We start from the raw sequence: 17,372 nt of genomic DNA, 5'->3' as shown, positions 1-17,372 counted from the left end.
GCGGAGATTACGAAAATGGGCGTCAAGGAGTGCTACTTCCCGATCTTTGTGTCGCGAGCTGCGTTGGAGCGCGAGAAGGACCACATTGCCGACTTTGCCCCGGAGGTGGCCTGGGTCACCAAGAGCGGCGAGTCGGACCTGGCGGAACCGATTGCGGTGCGCCCGACGTCGGAGACTGTCATGTACCCGGCGTACGCCAAGTGGATCCAATCGTACCGCGATTTGCCGATTCGGTTGAACCAGTGGAACAACGTTGTGGTAGGTGCTTCTTAGTTTGGTTCTTTGTGACGGGTAGCTAAATTAAGATTCCGTTTCAGCGCTGGGAATTCAAGCATCCGCAGCCGTTCCTGCGAACCCGTGAATTTTTGTGGCAGGAAGGACACACCGCGTTCGCGACTCAGGCCGAAGCCACCGAAGAGGTGCTGCAGATTTTGGGTGAGTTTCGCGGACACTTTGTTTTTGACGTTTTGATTGTTAGCAGAGTAAACGAAAAGATCGACTGCTTAGTAACGGTGTCAAAGAATTAACTAACTAAAATAGTGTTCAATTGCCATTCTAACATTAATTTCATTCCTTTCTCAAATTTCCCAGAATTGTACGCCCAAGTGTACACGGATCTGCTGGCGATTCCGGTGGTCCGCGGGCGTAAGACGGAGAAGGAAAAGTTCGCCGGCGGAGACTTTACGACCACGGTTGAGGCGTTCATTTCCGCGTCGGGACGTGCGATCCAGGGAGCAACGAGCCACCATCTGGGACAGAACTTTTCGAAAATGTTTGACATCGTGTACGAGCATCCGGAGACGAAGGAGAAGGAGTACGTGTACCAGAACTCGTGGGGCATAACGACGCGCACGATCGGTGTGATGATCATGGTCCACGCGGACAACCAGGGTCTGGTGCTGCCGCCGAGGGTGGCGTGCATTCAGGCGATCATTGTCCCGTGCGGAATTACGGCCAACACGACCGATGAGGAGCGCAAGACGTTGTACGACAACTGCAAGGAGCTGGAGGCCGAGCTCGTGAAGGTGGGAGTCCGCTGCGAGGGTGACTACCGGGACAACTATTCGCCGGGATGGAAGTACAATCACTGGGAGCTGAAGGGAGTTCCGATTCGCGTCGAGCTTGGCTTCAAGGACTTGAAGAACAAACAGTTCGTTGCGGTGCGACGTGACACCGGCGATAAGATTACGGTGAAACGTGAGGCCGCCACCGGAGACATCCAAGCCCTGCTGGAAACGATCCACGCCAGTATGCTGAAGAAGGCCGAGAAGGATCTGGCGGACCACTTGAAGGTCACCAAGAAGTGGGATCAGTTTACCGAGTTGCTCGAAGCGAAAAACATCATCATGGCTCCGTTCTGCGGCGAGACTCCGTGCGAGGACAAAATCAAGGCGGACAGTGCCCGAGATGATGGGGAAGCGGAACCTGGAGCACCGGCCATGGGCGCCAAATCGCTGTGTATTCCTTTCGAGCAACCGGCCCCGATCGAGGCGAATGACAAGTGCGTCCATCCGGCCTGTGGACGCAAGGCCAAGTTCTACACGCTGTTTGGTAGAAGTTATTAAAGAAGCGCACGTTTCCCAGGATAATAATTTATTCTCTTATCGTCAATAATGTGGTTATCTTGCTGTTGTGTTTTCCTTTTCCGCAAACACCTACTCGTCTACTATTGCTCGATTCGTAAAATTGGCGTAAAGCATACAAAGCAGAATCGGCTTAATTAAAACGAACTACTTTAAAGTGAGTTTCACAATTACAACATTCTACTGTGGTTTGCTTTGTCAGTCCGAAACGTCTCAAATTCTGACAAATATCCATCATCATTGTCAACGCTGTTAAAAGCTCTCGCTACGTGTTTGATTGGTTAATATTTCTACTTGTGTTCAATTGAAAATTTTATAAACTTGGCCCTCACTATTCTGCGCGCTCCGTCCTTGTTGGTGTTGCCCTTAAACTGTGTCTCCCTTAACATTAATGGTGGCAAAGGTATCTTTTGCTACAATTTTTAATCTTCCGTTTTGTACCCGTCGTCGTCGTCATACTTGCTACCAGCAAGCTCTAATCTTCGATATTCTTTTCCGTGACCTCCTTGGAAGCCTCCTCGAAGATGGCGTCGATTGCGGCGCATTTCTCCGGTCCCTCGGGATCGCTTTCCGCAGCGACACTCGCCGTCGCTGATGTTCCGGCAGTTGCGACGGCGACGGTTGCGCCCTGAGGGGGATGTTCCAGGTCTATTTTGGCATGCTCTCGTTCGATCAGCTCGCGGAGTTCGTCCTGAAAGAAGACGTTAGATTAACTTTTGAACGATTCAAGCTACTAGAAACCAACAAACAGTGTGCTATGCTAAAAAAAATCGTTCTATTTTTCGGTCACCCTGCCTCCCCATCCTTCAGATCTTACCCCAAGTCCAAGCTTGTCCGCCAGGAAGAAGCACCCGTCGTCGCAGTCTCCGGTCCAGGCCACGTCCCGGCGATTTCCCGGCAGGTCAAAGCACAGCCCCTCGCCGAACATCATCGCGCGGAAGAAGCCGTACCCGCCGCCGCCGACCTTGTCGCGATTGATGAGCAGCCGCACGCAGTCGTCGTTCACGTACTCGACCAACGAAGCAAACGGTTGCACCGTCAGACTCGTGCCCATGATGATCAGCAAGTCACACTGGGAAAAGTCCTGATGGGGTAGCACGTGGAAACGTTCGGGAAGACCCTCGCCAAAGAATACAATGTCCGGCTTGATGACCCCGCCGCAGCTACAGGTTGGAACCTCGTCGGCAAAGATTTTCTCCTTTACAAAGTCCAGCGAGTATGCCGTTTTACACTGCAAGCAGTGATTGGTGAAGAAGGTGCCGTGCGCCTCCACAAGCTTCTCCTCGCTGATACCGGCGATCCGTTCCAAAGTATCTATATTCTGAGTATAATGCCGAATCAGCAAGCCCTTTTGTTCGAGCAACTTTACAAAGTAGTGCGACGGAGTCGGTCGAAAGTTACCCGGGTACAATTCCTTAGCAAGCCGGAAGAAAGGCTTTGGGTTCTGGTAAAAGTATTCCAGCTCGAAGATTGCCTGCGGATACGGCAGATTGTATTTTTTCATGTTATTGTACAGACCAGTTGTCGGAGATCGAAAGTCGGGAATGCCAGCCGCTGTAAAGACAGAAAAAAATCTCAACTTCAAATGACCCAAAACCACGCAACCTTTTCCTCACAAGTGGATATTCCCGCGCCGACCATCGTAACAATCTTCTTAAAGCCGCCGTTTTTCCAGTGCTTAATCACCCCGTCGATGTCCACCGTCTCAAGGACCCGCTGCTTCCGCGGAGCGCCATCCTTTTCGTCGTAGCTGTCCGAACTATAAAAGCCAAGTTTATCCGACAAGTACTGGCGGATTCGCTCAATACTGATCGTGCTGTCCGATCCGCTTACGCCCTGATAGTGGTCCTCGTCCTCGCTGTCGTCGAACTGGGAAAAATCCGGGGGCGCGCTCATCGTCGCCGGATTGTGGTCCAACGAGCTGTGGTTGCTGTCGCTGTGTCCGGAAGCGCCGTCGAGCGTCATCTGCCGGAAGCCGGACGAGTTGGATTCCTCGCCCTGGGCCGAGGGCGCTGTTGTTGTTTCTGGCTGAAGCATCGGCGGAGTTTCGGAATTTTCCGCTGACATGATTAAGCCGGATGCGTGACGGACGCTGGAGATTAGCCTGTAGAAGTGGCGGCGTCCTTGTAGCAGGTCGAGAAACGCGGTTTTTAAGGTTTGTGAGCCCGTTTTGTGCGAAATTTGGTAAACTTTACAGAAAATAAACAAGACAAATCGGATGACAATGCACGCTTACACTGTAACTGAAAATCAGTTCGTTTTCGCACATTTTCATACGTTTTTTTCAGTTCGACTGCGATTACACAAAAAAGTGTAATCGTAGTGGAACTGAAAAAATCGTATCAAGAAATTAAAAGTGAGAGTGTGTGCAACATGGAGTTAAATTTTCTGTGAAGCTGCTGTGAAGATTACCATGGCACATTGAAAAGTTGCACGGACACACCCTCACTTTTAATTTCTCACGAAGGTCCGATTTTTGCGTTACGTAATAAAAGAACGCTCCCTAACCTTAACATGTTAACATTAAGTTGAGAATGAAATTGCCACTGAATCCGCTTTGTAAATGCCGGCCCCGATACTTTTCAAGGGTGTTCCCCTCGGGAATATCGGCGACCAGAGGAAAGCAGAAGTCGGAAGTGAGAATGAAAACGCGAGAATGTACAGTTAAGACTAACTAACATTTATTGCTCGTAAAAACGCGTCTGATCGTGGTGATCGCTAAACTGGTTCTGAGGACGATCGACGAGTCGTCAAAGAAGGAGAGCTCGTCGTCGTCGTCTTCGTGGTTGCCAGAAGGGCCTAGGATGTGCGCAGACTTGATGTGGACAGCGCAGATTTCCACACTCCTCCTCGATGGACAGCAGCAACGTCTACGCCAGCAGCCCGAGCGTTCCGCAGAACTGCCCAAGCTTCAACGGTCCCAGGGGCTTGGTGAAGAGATCGGCTACCATCCGGTCCGTCGGACAGTACTCCAACGCAATCTGCTTCGTGACGCACAGTTTCAGAAGGCTTGCCCACAAGATTACTCCTCCTCCAAAGGTGAAAACAAAGCCGGACGTTGAGCGTCTGTTTCCTGGGTCGCCGGCCCAGTCTGCATCCGAGTGCCCAACTAGTGCTTCCCCAGGCTCGCCGCCCAGTCGAAGATAGTACTCCCTCGTCGCTTTTAGATACCGGAGCACACGTTTTGCCGCGGTCCAGTCGGCTTCATTGGGCGCGCTGAACTTGCGCCCAAGAATTGCCGCACCGACCGCAATGTCCGGTCTAGCAGTACAGGCGATGTACATCAGTCCACCTACCAAGCTCCGGTACTTCGTCTGGTCTCCAAAGGGCGTACTCGGTTCTTCGGCTTTGAGGTACCCGGGGTCCATGGGTGACTTCGTGGTTTTCGCTTGCTCCATCCCAAACTTCGTGAGCAATTTGTCAATGTGGTTCTTCACCCGCACCTTGTAGCACCCGTCGTCGCGTTTCACCTCCATGCCCAGGAAGTGCTTGGCACTCCCCAAGTTGGTCAGCTCGAACTCTCTCTGTAGGCACCGGAAGATCCGGTCGATGTCAGCCTCCCGCGTCGAGCCAACGAGCAAGTCGTCGACGTAAACAAGCAGCAACACAGTTGTTCCGCCTTGCTGCATCCGGTACAAACATGGATCTGCGTCCGCGGCCTTGAACCCCAGCTTCGTCAGCACTTCGTTGAGTTTCCGGTTCCAGCACCGAGCGGATTGGCGCAAACCGTAAATGCTGCGCCGAAGTCTGCACACGAGCTCCTCCTTTCCCAGCGCTGTACGGCCGGGCAGTGCCACCAACTCCTGCATCGCCTTCCGCCACTCGGGTTTCTTCATGGCTTCCTTGTAGTTCTCCGGATCTTCGACCGCACACGATGCCACGCCGACCTCGTACTCGTCTAGATGTTTCGGCAGCTGGATGTACCGCTTCGGTCGACCACCGTCGGCGCCGTCCGCGCCGCCGGTTGGTGGAACTGCGTCTTGAAGATCACTCACTGTTTCGTCCCCTTCATTTCCTTCTTCAGGCACTTCTTCCAGCTTTTCCACAAACGGCAGCAGCTCGATCTCCTCCTCAGCAGCTGGCGTTTCCGCGGCAGGTCGTTCCGCGGCAGGCGGTCCCGCCACTGTTTCTCCGACGGCGGGCGGCCCCACGGCTGGTTCTTCCTCTGCAGGCGGCACCGCGGCTGTTTTTCCCACGGCAGGCGGCCCCGCGGCTGGCAACTCCACTTGAGAACTCCTGTTGCTCAACTCGATGAACTTGGCGTCGCACTTTCTCAATTCTTTGCTGTCGAATCCGTTACCTCCGTCCAAACGGTTGATCTGCATCTTCCGGCCGGTCCGGTTCTCCGTCCACCGCACCTTGATCCTGTCCACGGCCTCCGATGTGCATCGACTGACGTCGTCGATGAGGTGCATGACGTAACGCTTGACAGTTTGTGTTGACATTTGTATCGGGCCGCACAAGTCTGTACGCACGATGTCCAAAATCTGCGTCGAATTTCTTTCGGTCACTGGCGAGAAGGGGGCTTTGGCAGATTTCCCCTCCAGACAACACTCGCAAACGGACCGATTGCCACAGTCACGCACTTTCATCCCGGTGGCCAGCTGTACATTGTTGATACGTTCGGCAGCTGCCAAGTCACGGTGGCCCAGCCGCCGGTGCCATAGGTGTTGGCAACTCTCCGTGTGCTGCCCTGCGGATGCTTCTGCCAGGCACAGGAAGTACATCCCGCCGCGACGATCTCCGGTTGCCTCCACACGCCCGCTGGGGTCCGAAATCTGGCAGCCGACGTCGTCGAAGAACACTTTGAGGCCGTTGTGCGCCAGCTTGGACACGGATATCAAGTTCGTTGACAAGCCGGGCACAAACTTAACCTCTTTCACCTCTATTTTCACCACATCTTCTTCGCCGTCTAGGCCAAACAACACAACACTGCCTTCACCTAGAATTTGCGTCTTCTTCCCGTCGGCGAGCGTGATCCAGCCGCCGGCAAACTCTCGGAGCGAGGTGAAAATCGACCGATCGCTCGTCATGTGTGCACTCGCGCCGCTATCGATCACCCAGCCAGCCCTTTCGTCACCGGGGTCACCGGCCGTGAACGCGACCGCTTTTGCGTCAATGTGAGCCGCCTTGGCTCTGCCGTTTTCTTCTTTCTTCGCTGGCGTGACACTTCTTCTTCTGCCCAATCGACAATTGCGCATCAAATGTCCGGGCTTCTTGCACTGGTAGCACACTTTTTCACTTTTCTGCTCGGCCGACCGCATGGCCTTTTCCACTTTCAGCTCACCGCCGCCATCGCGCTCCTGCCGACGATGGTACTCGTCCGACAGCTTGGACTTGACCGTGTCCAGCGTCAGGTCCTTGTCCGACTGCAGGTCCAGCGCCGCTACCAGGTGGTCAAACGATGACGGCAGACTGCGGAGCAGCATGCACACCCGGACATCGCTGGCCAGGTCCATGCCGGCCTCTTGCAAACGATCGAACAAATCGTCTAACTCCAACACGTGCTGTTCGAGGTCACCGCGTTCGGTGAGGTTCGTCGAACATAACCTCTTCAAAAGGCTTACTCGAAACGACCGAGTCGTTTTCAGGTGGTACGCTTTCAGCTTGTCGTACACTTCCTTCGCGTGGGTGCTGCCCTTCACGATCGGGAACTGGTTGTCCTCAATTAACAGCAGGATCGTTGACCGCGCCTTCCGGTCCTGTGCGACCCACTCCGGCTTCCGGGCGTCCCCGACCGGGATGGCGTCCGTCACGACGGACCACATGTCTTCGCGGGAAAGCAGCGCTTCGATCCGGATGTTCCAGGTTTGCCAGTTCCGGCCATTCAGCTTCTGGATGGCGAACTTTTCCGCCATTTTGTTCACTTCCGGTACGGAACACAAAGGCACAGACAAACAATAGTCTCTAAAAAACTTCTTCCACTGCGGGAACAAAGAAAACCACGCGGTTTTTCTTTTTAACAACCGAACCTTCTATTCCGACTCTGCTGGGCCCATAACCTATCGGCGACCAGAGGAAAGCAGAAGTCGGAAGTGAGAATGAAAACGCGAGAATGTACAGTTAAGACTAACTAACATTTATTGCTCGTAAAAACGCGTCTGATCGTGGTGATCGCTAAACTGGTTCTGAGGACGATCGACGAGTCGTCAAAGAAGGAGAGCTCGTCGTCGTCGTCTTCGTGGTTGCCAGAAGGGCCTAGGATGTGCGCAGACTTGATGTGGACAGCGCAGATTTCCACAGGGAACTGGGAAAGATTTGCTTTTTTATAATAAAAAAAAGTCTAGAACTTAACTAAAAAAAATCGAACTTGGGGGGGTTTTTTTTATTACGTAACGCAAAAAAAATCGGATTTTTAGACCCCCTCCCCCCTCGTAACAAAATTTCAATACAAATTTAAAATTTTTTGTATGGAGCGTAACACGGCTTCCGACCCCCTCCCCCCAACTGCGTTACGTAATAAAAGAACGCTCTCTTGTCCCTGCAAAATATTTGGGCTGTCATCGGGCGATATACCTTTTAAAACCCTGCAATTTAATCGTATGACAAACACGCAAAGCCGACATTAGTCTTTTAAGACTTAAAATTAGGCTTTATCGAACCTAACCGTGTTAAGTCTTTTAAAGCCTAATGATGGGTTAGTCTTAAAAAGACTAGTTCCGTTTTAGTACGAAAAAGGCTAAATTTTAGGCTTATTGTTATCGTCAAAAAGCCTAAATTTTAGTCTTTTTCGAGAATGCGAGGGGATCAGAGCGGACATAATCCAAGATGGCGGAACTTGATTAAGACTTATTTTTAGGCCTAATAAGACTTATTTATAGGTTCAAAAGACTAATTTTTAGGCTTTTGCAGGAAATGGGAGGGGTCAAAGCGGGCATAATCCAAGATGGCGGAACTTTATTAAGACTTATTTTTAGGCCTAAAAAGACTTATTTAAAGGTATAAAAGACTAATTTTTAGGCTTTTGCAGGAAATGGGAGGGGTCAAAGCGGACACAATCCAAGATGGCGGAACTTGATTAAGACTTTTTAGGCCTAAAAAGACTTCTTTAAAGGTTTAAAAGACTAATTTTTAGGCTTTTGCAGGAAATGGGAGGGGTCAAAGCGGACATAATCCAAGATGGCGGAACTTGATTAAGACTTATTTTTAGGCCTAAAAAGACTTATTTAAAGGTTTAAAAGACCAATTTTTAGGCTTTTGCAGGAAATGGGAAGGGATCAAAGCGGACATAATCCAAGATGGCGGAACTTGATTAAGACTTATTTTTAGGCCTTAAAAGACTTATTTAAAGGTTTAAAAGACTAATTTTTAGGCTTTTGCAGGAAATGGGAGGGGATCAAAGCGGACATAATCCAAGATGGCGGAACTTGATTAAGACTTATTTTGTGCCTAAACAGCCTAGGGGATCAAAATGGCAGGAATAAACGGTAGAAAATAAAATATTGTCATATATTATCTATATTTTTATAAAAATGTTTTTATTTGGTAATTCGGTAATTTCGGAATATGTACGACAGATTCACGGATGAGTACAGCTTAAACCTGAAAATAAACAAAAACAATATTTTGAAGAAGAGTTGTGAGAGTTTGATAGTTATTCAAAAATTGGGTGATTTCATTTAAGAGTTTCGCTCAGAACTGGATTGGCGTAGTTTGACAAGTTCAATTTTTCGAAGATCTGACTTTAAGAATTTAAGAATTTAAGAATTTAAGAATTTAAGAATTTAAGAATTTAAGAATTTAAGAATTTAAGAATTTAAGAATTTAAGAATTTAAGAATTTAAGAATTTAAGAATTTAAGAATTTAAGAATTTAAGAATTTAAGAATTTAAGAATTTAAGAATTTAAGAATTTAAGAATTTAAGAATTTAAGAATTTAAGAATTTAAGAATTTAAGAATTTAAGAATTTAAGAATTTAAGAATTTAAGAATTTAAGAATTTAAGAATTTAAGAATTTAAGAATTTAAGAATTTAAGAATTTAAGAATTTAAGAATTTAAGAATTTAAGAATTTAAGAATTTAAGAATTTAAGAATTTAAGAATTTAAGAATTTAAGAATTTAAGAATTTAAGAATTTAAGAATTTAAGAATTTAAGAATTTAAGAATTTAAGAATTTAAGAATTTAAGAATTTAAGAATTTAAGAATTTAAGAATTTAAGAATTTAAGAATTTAAGAATTTAAGAATTTAAGAATTTAAGAATTTAAGAATTTAAGAATTTAAGAATTTAAGAATTTAAGAATTTAAGAATTTAAGAATTTAAGAATTTAAGAATTTAAGAATTTAAGAATTTAAGAATTTAAGAATTTAAGAATTTAAGAATTTAGAATTTAAGAATTTAAGAATTTAAGAATTTAAGAATTTAAGAATTTAAGAATTTAAGATTTAAGAATTTAAGAATTTAAGAATTTAAGAATTTAAGAATTTAAGAATTTAAGAATTTAAGAATTTAAGAATTTAAGAATTTAAGAATTTAAGAATTTAAGAATTTAAGATTTAAGAATTTAAGAATTTAAGAATTTAAGAATTTAAGAATTTAAGAATTTAAGAATTTAAGAATTTAAGAATTTAAGAATTTAAGAATTTAAGAATTTAAGAATTTAAGAATTTAAGAATTTAAGAATTTAAGAATTTAAGAATTTAAGAATTTAGAATTTAAGAATTTAAGAATTTAAGAATTTAGAATTTAAGAATTTAAGAATTTAAGAATTTAAGAATTTAAGAATTTAAGAATTTAAGAATTTAAGAATTTAAGAATTTAAGAATTCAAGAATTTAAGAATTTAAGAATTTAAGAATTTAAGAATTTAAGAATTTAAGAATTTAAGAATTTAAGAATTTAAGAATTTAAGAATTTAAGAATTTAAGAATTTAAGAATTTAAGAATTTAAGAATTTAAGAATTTAAGAATTTAAGATTTTAAGAATTTTTGAATTTTTGAATTTTTGAATTTTTGAATTTTTGAATTTTTGAATTTTAGAATTTTTGAATTTTTGAATTTTTGAATTTTTGAATTTTTGAATTTTTGAATTTTTGAATTTTTGAATTTTTGAATTTTTGAATTTTTGAATTTTTGAATTTTTAAATTTTTAAATTTTTAAATTTTTGAATTTTTGAATTTTTGAATTTTTGAATTTTTGAATTTTTGAATTTTTGAATTTTTGAATTTTTGAATTTTTGAATTTTTGAATTTTTGAATTTTTGAATTTTTGAATTTTTGAATTTTTGAATTTTTGAATTTTTGAATTTTTGAATTTTTGAATTTTTGAATTTTTGAATTTTTGAATTTTTGAATTTTTGAATTTTTGAATTTTGAATTTTTGAATTTTTGAATTTTTGAATTTTTGAATTTTTGAATTTTTGAATTTTTGAATTTTTGAATTTTTGAATTTTTGAATTTTTGAATTTTTGAATTTTTGAATTTTTGAATTTTTGAATTTTTGAATTTTTGAATTTTTGAATTTTTGAATTTTTGAATTTTTGAATTTTTGAATTTTTGAATTTTTGAATTTTTGAATTTTTGAATTTTTGAATTTTTGAATTTTTGAATTTTTGAATTTTTGAATTTTTGAATTTTTGAATTTTTGAATTTTTGAATTTTTGAATTTTTGAATTTTTGAATTTTTGAATTTTTGAATTTTTGAATTTTTGAATTTTTGAATTTTTGAATTTTTGAATTTTGAATTTTTGAATTTTTGAATTTTTGAATTTTTGAATTTTTGAATTTTTGAATTTTTGAATTTTTGAATTTTTGAATTTTTGAATTTTTGAATTTTTGAATTTTTGAATTTTTGAATTTTTGAATTTTTGAATTTTTGAATTTTTGAATTTTTGAATTTTTGAATTTTTGAATTTTTGAATTTTTGAATTTTTGAATTTTTGAATTTTTGAATTTTTGAATTTTTGAATTTTTGAATTTTTGAATTTTTGAATTTTTGAATTTTTGAATTTTTGAATTTTTGAATTTTTGAATTTTTGAATTTTTGAATTTTTGAATTTTTGAATTTTTGAATTTTTGAATTTTTGAATTTTTGAATTTTTGAATTTTTGAATTTTTGAATTTTTGAATTTTTGAATTTTTGAATTTTTGAATTTTTGAATTTTTGAATTTTTGAATTTTTGAATTTTTGAATTTTTGAATTTTTGAATTTTTGAATTTTTGAATTTTTGAATTTTGAATTTTTGAATTTTTGAATTTTTGAATTTTTGAATTTTTGAGTCTTTGAATTTTTTAATTTTTGAGTCTTTGAATTTTTAAATTTCTGAATTTTTAAATTTTTGAATTTTTGAATTTTTGAATTTTTAAATTTTTTAATTTTTGAATTTTTAATTTTTAGAATTTTTAAATTTTTGTATTTTTGAAATTTTGATTTTTTGAATTTAAATTTGATTTTTTGAATTTAAGAATTTTGAATTTTTGATTGAATTTTTAAATTTTTTGAACACACACACACACACACACACACACACACACACACACACAAACACGCGCGCGCACGCAAGCACGCACCACACATTCACACACCACTACCTCCACCATCATTGTAACCACTTCTGACGCTTGTGCTCTCCCACTTCCCTTGTCCTTTTGAACTACTACTTTGTTTTTTTTTTCAATCTCCGGCGGATTGATTCCGAAATGTTCCGCCGTCTCTTACCGCACTCAAAATTCACCTCCTCCAGCAGGCGACACCACGATGCGCCACTGCCGCCGGAAGTTGAATTCAACACCCGGCTTTTAATCCGCCTCCTCTCCATCCTTTACTGGTGGACCGCTATCCACCGCGGAAACACTTATCCGCTAGCTCGTTCACTTTGACCGGTTCTTCCGGCAGATAAGGCACCACAACTTACCTTGCACCTGGCCAACCTGGTCGAATTCCTCCCGCACTCCAACAAGCACCAACAACAACCGACCTGGATCAAAAAAATTCTGATTTGACATGTCAAATCGTGAACCAAAGTTTAATAGTACAGAAAAGCCTTTATTTTAGTCTTTTTCTTAGTTCCCTACCTTGTTCTAAAAAAAGCCTAAAATTTAGGCCCAAAAAAAGACTAATTTTATGCCTTTTTCTGACAATACTGACCGAACTTCAAAAAAGACTAAAAATAAGTCTTTAAAGACTAATGCCGATTTTCCGTGAACAACTTATGCGAGAAAGAGAAAGCAAATATCTGAGGCAAACAAACCAACTTCTGTTTCACCGGTGTCACCCCGCGGTTTGAACGTGTTTGTAAATTTTCTGAAAGCCTTATTTCCTGATTATGTGCAAAATAACTGGATTTGAATTTTCGTGTAAATCTTTAAAATCTTTAACTTTCCTGCAGACAAACTGTATTTTACAACTGAATTTGATAACACTTCCCTCTTGCCAGTCTTGTCAAACTTTTGTCAGCCACCCGGTTCGCCATTTTTATTGCGAGCTTCTAGAAAAAAACGCTTGGCTACCTCTGTCGCAGGAACAAAATCGGCCGGATTTGCTCGTGATACATCTTCCCGGGGACACCAACTTAGTGGGAAACGATGGCCGAGTATCTTGCCTCGATTTTCGGCACAGAAAAGGACAAGTAAGTAGGCGCTTTTCCGCAAAAACTCGGCCATCGCCATATGTGTTGACGCCGCGCCATAAAAATTACTTAAATGCTTGATTGTTGTGCGTTTCTTTTTTTAGGGTCAACTGCTCGTTTTACTTCAAGATCGGAGCGTGCCGCCATGGGGACCGCTGCTCTCGGATCCACAATAAGCCGACGTTCTCGCAGACCTGCCTGCTGCAGAACCTCTACGTGAACCCTCAGAACTCGGCGAAATCCGCCGACGGAAGCCATCGTAAGTGAAACAGTGGAACCCTGCTAGTCGGGCACTTGTTAGTTAACACTTTTTTTTGTTAAAATATTTTTAAGTGGTGGCCAACGTTTCGGACGAGGAAATGCAGGAGCATTACGACAACTTTTTCGAGGACGTCTTTGTAGAGTGCGAGGACAAGTACGGCGAAATCGAGGAGATGAACGTGTGCGACAATCTGGGTGACCATCTGGTGGGCAACGTGTACATCAAGTTTCGCCGCGAAGAGGACGCCGAACGGGCGGCCAAGGATTTGAACAATCGCTGGTTCGGTGGCCGTCCCGTCTACTCGGAGCTGTCGCCGGTGACGGACTTCCGTGAGGCGTGCTGCCGCCAGTACGAGATGGGTGAGTGCACTCGTTCGGGGTTCTGTAATTTCATGCACCTGAAGCCGATTTCGCGCGAGCTAAGGCGGTACCTGTACTCGCGCCGACGTGGCCGCTCCCGCTCGAAATCTCGATCTCCGAAGCCACGAGGTGGAGGTGGTGGTGGTGGAGGCGGCGGCGGCGGTGGCCGTGATCGTCGTCGGTCCAGAAGTAGAGATCGCAAGGGAGGTCCGGACGGTAGGAATGACAATGGGCGCAAGGGACGATACTAGAGAGAAAGCAAGAGCAGCAGGAGTGAATGATTCATTGCACAGCATTGTGCACAATTTAATTTTAAAAGCCTATTGTGTGTATGGTGGGTAAAATAACGACATTAGACGATTTACTTTCGCGTGTCACATTAAGTTCAGTTAGTTTTTGTAACATTTGATTTAACGATACTGAAGACAATTCCTGTAAAAATAATTGCCTTGCGTAATTATTCATCCGAAATTCCTTTGCTTTGTTACAGATCAATATCAGTTTAAGGGTTTAAGCTATAAACAATCTACTTCAACATTCCCGCAGGAAGACATTGATGAGTCTCTTGATAGTGTTGCATAAATTTACAAAATATGTTGAGGAACGATAACGTCCGGGGTCTGAAACAGTCGAAAAATCAATCGGTGAGGAAGAAATCAGAAGCTATCAAGGAGATTCTAAGATGCTATGGAGATGTATGAAATCATTGATTCTACCCGGAGGGAAGCAACATGCACAAAGTGATATTGATATTGTTAAAAGGTCTCTGAGTCAAGATGAATTCTCACAACATTCGAAAAAATTCTTACAAGGAAGTGTGCTAGGACCGCTGCTGTTTATTCTGTACATAAACGACCTAAATCAAGTATTACGACAGGCACAAGTGAACTTTCGAATCCCGCGGCGGGCGCTCTAAAATTCTTTGTGTAAATATGGGTATTCGGCGCCGTCGCTCCGTGCCATACTTTCATACACTTAGGAGCCCAGGGCGGCGAAGTCCTTGTAGATAAAAAGGAAGACACTAGTGGTTGGTACTAGCAATGGTGGCCGACAGCTATAAAGTCAACTTCGTTTTTTTTTACAAGTGAACTTGTTCGCCGACGACACAATGCTTGTGGAAGTGGGAGATTGTTTGGACACGAATGTTTTGACGTGAACTAGCGGGTTTTCTCGATTGGTTGAGGTGGACAAACTTCAACCTAACGTCAGAAAAACGAAAAGCATGCTTGTGACTACACGTCTGCTCGAGGCAGTTGAACGAGTAGAAGCTATTAAATATCTTGGAGTAATGTTGGACGAAAAACTCAACTTTAACAAACACATCGACTATACGATGCGGAAAGCAGCTCACAAGTATGGAGTAATGTGCAGAATCAGCTGATAACTGATCACAGAAGCAAAGATACATGTCTAAAACTCTTTTGTTAATTACTTTGCCTCAATTTTGTTTCTTGCAACCCGGATGCAGCTAAAACGAAAGCAAGTGATTCAGAGCCGAGTTATGCGTTTGATTCTGAAATATGACTTCACGATAACTTGCTAGAGTGCTTACAGTGGAGGTGCGTTAGGCAGCGCATCGGGTACAACATCTTGAAAGTCGAGTAAGATTTAAGGATACTCTTAAGCACTGGAATAAAATTAACCAAAAATATCTGCTCATAAACCTTTCATATTACGAATAATGTGTATGGTCGCCATCCAGGAAGTTTGATGGCCCGATCATGGAGAGCGAGAATTCACGGCAGTGGACCCCATCGCCAACACCTTTCAACACCTTCAAGTACCATATCTACTACAGTGGCGGCGAAAAGGCGATGCACGAAGTCGGTTTCGTAGTGATTGGGGATCAGAAGAACCGAGTAATCAAGTGGAAGGTGGTTAATGACCGGATCTGCGTGTTGAGAATAAAGTGCAAATTCTTCAACTACAGCCTGATCAACATCTACGCACCGACGAACGACAAGCCCGATGACGACAAAGACGCTTTCTATGAGCGTCTTGACAAGACCTATGGAGAGTGCCCAAGACACGCGGTGAAAATAGTCATCGGCGACGCAAACGCGCAGGTCGAAAGGGACGCGTTCTTTCATCTTGTCTTCGGCAAGGAAAGCCTTCATCCTCGCACGAATGCCAACGGCCCACTCAAATCGACCACGTTTTGGTGGATGGTCGACACTTCTCGGACGTGATGGACGTCCGATCGTACAGAGGATCGAACACCGACTCTGATCACTTCCTGGTAGCGTGCAAGATCCGAGCTAGGCTGTCGAACGTACTGACCCCGCGGACGGCGAAGATAACGCGGTTGAACGTCCAGCGCCTCTCGAGTAACGACGTTGCTGCAGAGTATACTCGGAAGCTCAACGAGCGGATCAACGAAGACACGTCTACGGGTAACCTGGATGAGCAATGGGGAGTCCTCCAGAGCATCGCCAACACAACGGCTACCGAAGTGATCGGCACGACCAGAGGACGCAAACCCAAAGGGTGGTTCGATGCGGAGTGCCAGCGAGTGACGGACGAGAAGAACGAGGCCAGGAAACGTATGCTGGTTAGGGGTACGCGCCGAAGCTGCGACCGATACAGTGAGTTGCGAAGAGCAGAGAAACGAACACACCGCCGAAAAGAACGGAAGTACGACGAAACGGTACTTGCCGAAGCAAAAGCACAGTACAACGCGAACGATAAGCGGAGGTTTTACACAACTGTCAACGGTGTAAGAAGCAAAACAACGCCATCCCCTGTGATGTGCAACGACACGGAAGGTAAACTGTTGACAGACAAGACTGCGGTGGCGGCCAACTATCGAGGCATCACAATCCTCAACTCAGCGTATAAAGTTCCCTCCCAAATCCTGTGGAGCAAGCTGAGGACGATGATCGAGACCTTTGTCGGGTCGGTCAACGACGGATCAGATGTTCACTCTGCGACAAGTCCTCGACAAGTTCCGGGAGTACAACCTGCTAACACACCATTTGTTCATCGGCTTCAAGGCGGTGTACGATTCAGTCAAAAGAAACGAACTTTGGAAGATTATGCTAAAACACAGCTTTCCGGCGAAGCTAATTAGACTGCAACGGTCGACAGAGCAAAATCAAGCGTGCGAAAAGCTAACGAGACATCTAGAGCTTACGTTACGTTGGATGGGTTGAAGCAGGGCGATGCTCACTCGAACCTACTGTTTATCATAGCGTTGGAGGGTGCTGCTCGAAGGGCTGTCGTGCAAAGAAACGGAACACTCATCACCAAATCGCACATGCTGCTTGGATACGTTGACAGCGTTCGTCCCTTTCAAGCGGGAAGCTGCGAAGATCGGACTGACCATCAACACTGCCAAGACCAAGTATCTGGTTGCTGGCAGAGCGCGTGGCAGTGCAGGTGAAGGTGTTTCGGAGGTGGAAATAGATGTGGATGATATGAGGTGGTGGATGAATTTGTTTATCTTGGTACACTTGTGACGTGCTACAACGATGTGAGCTGCGAAGTGAAACGGCGGATTAGTGCTGCAAACAGGGCTTTCTACGGTCTTTGTAGCCAGCTAAGGTCCCGCAGCCTAAGGACGCCTATGAAAATCACGCTGTGCAGGACCTTGATACTTCC

General features: G+C 43.7%; 4 protein-coding genes across 4 annotated transcripts; 3 read left to right on the top strand and 1 right to left on the bottom strand.

Annotated features, from left to right (window-relative positions):
* Window positions 1–6: 6 nt before the first annotated feature.
* On the top strand, window positions 7–1,761 carry LOC128093334 (bifunctional glutamate/proline--tRNA ligase-like). Its single transcript, XM_052709788.1, has 3 exons — window positions 7–258; window positions 318–435; window positions 592–1,761. The coding sequence occupies exons 1-3, from the start codon at window positions 16–18 to the stop codon at window positions 1,563–1,565; spliced, it is 1,335 nt and encodes a 444-aa protein (XP_052565748.1). The 5' UTR covers window positions 7–15; the 3' UTR covers window positions 1,566–1,761.
* On the bottom strand, window positions 1,577–3,825 carry LOC120429001 (NAD-dependent protein deacetylase Sirt2-like). Its single transcript, XM_039594141.2, has 3 exons — window positions 3,200–3,825; window positions 2,401–3,137; window positions 1,577–2,274 (listed from the first exon to the last, which is right to left on the bottom strand). The coding sequence occupies exons 1-3, from the start codon at window positions 3,648–3,650 to the stop codon at window positions 2,059–2,061; spliced, it is 1,404 nt and encodes a 467-aa protein (XP_039450075.1). The 5' UTR covers window positions 3,651–3,825; the 3' UTR covers window positions 1,577–2,058.
* Window positions 3,826–12,981: 9,156 nt separating this feature from the next.
* Window positions 12,982–14,216, top strand: LOC120429002 (splicing factor U2af 38 kDa subunit). Its single transcript, XM_039594142.1, has 3 exons — window positions 12,982–13,151; window positions 13,256–13,410; window positions 13,485–14,216. Exons 1-3 carry the CDS (start codon window positions 13,108–13,110, stop codon window positions 14,021–14,023), a joined length of 738 nt encoding a protein of 245 aa, XP_039450076.1. The 5' UTR covers window positions 12,982–13,107; the 3' UTR covers window positions 14,024–14,216.
* Window positions 14,217–15,493: 1,277 nt separating this feature from the next.
* LOC120428990 (craniofacial development protein 2-like) lies at window positions 15,494–15,961 on the top strand. The gene has a single exon (XM_039594128.1). It carries the CDS (start codon window positions 15,494–15,496, stop codon window positions 15,959–15,961), a length of 468 nt encoding a protein of 155 aa, XP_039450062.1.
* Window positions 15,962–17,372: the final 1,411 nt, after the last annotated feature.

This window comes from Culex pipiens, chromosome 1 (genome assembly GCF_016801865.2).
Source record: "Culex pipiens pallens isolate TS chromosome 1, TS_CPP_V2, whole genome shotgun sequence".
Classification (NCBI taxonomy): Eukaryota; Metazoa; Arthropoda; class Insecta; order Diptera; family Culicidae; genus Culex; species Culex pipiens.
The sequence above is the reverse complement of the archived record's forward strand: the minus strand, read 5'-3'. Positions and strand labels throughout refer to the sequence as shown.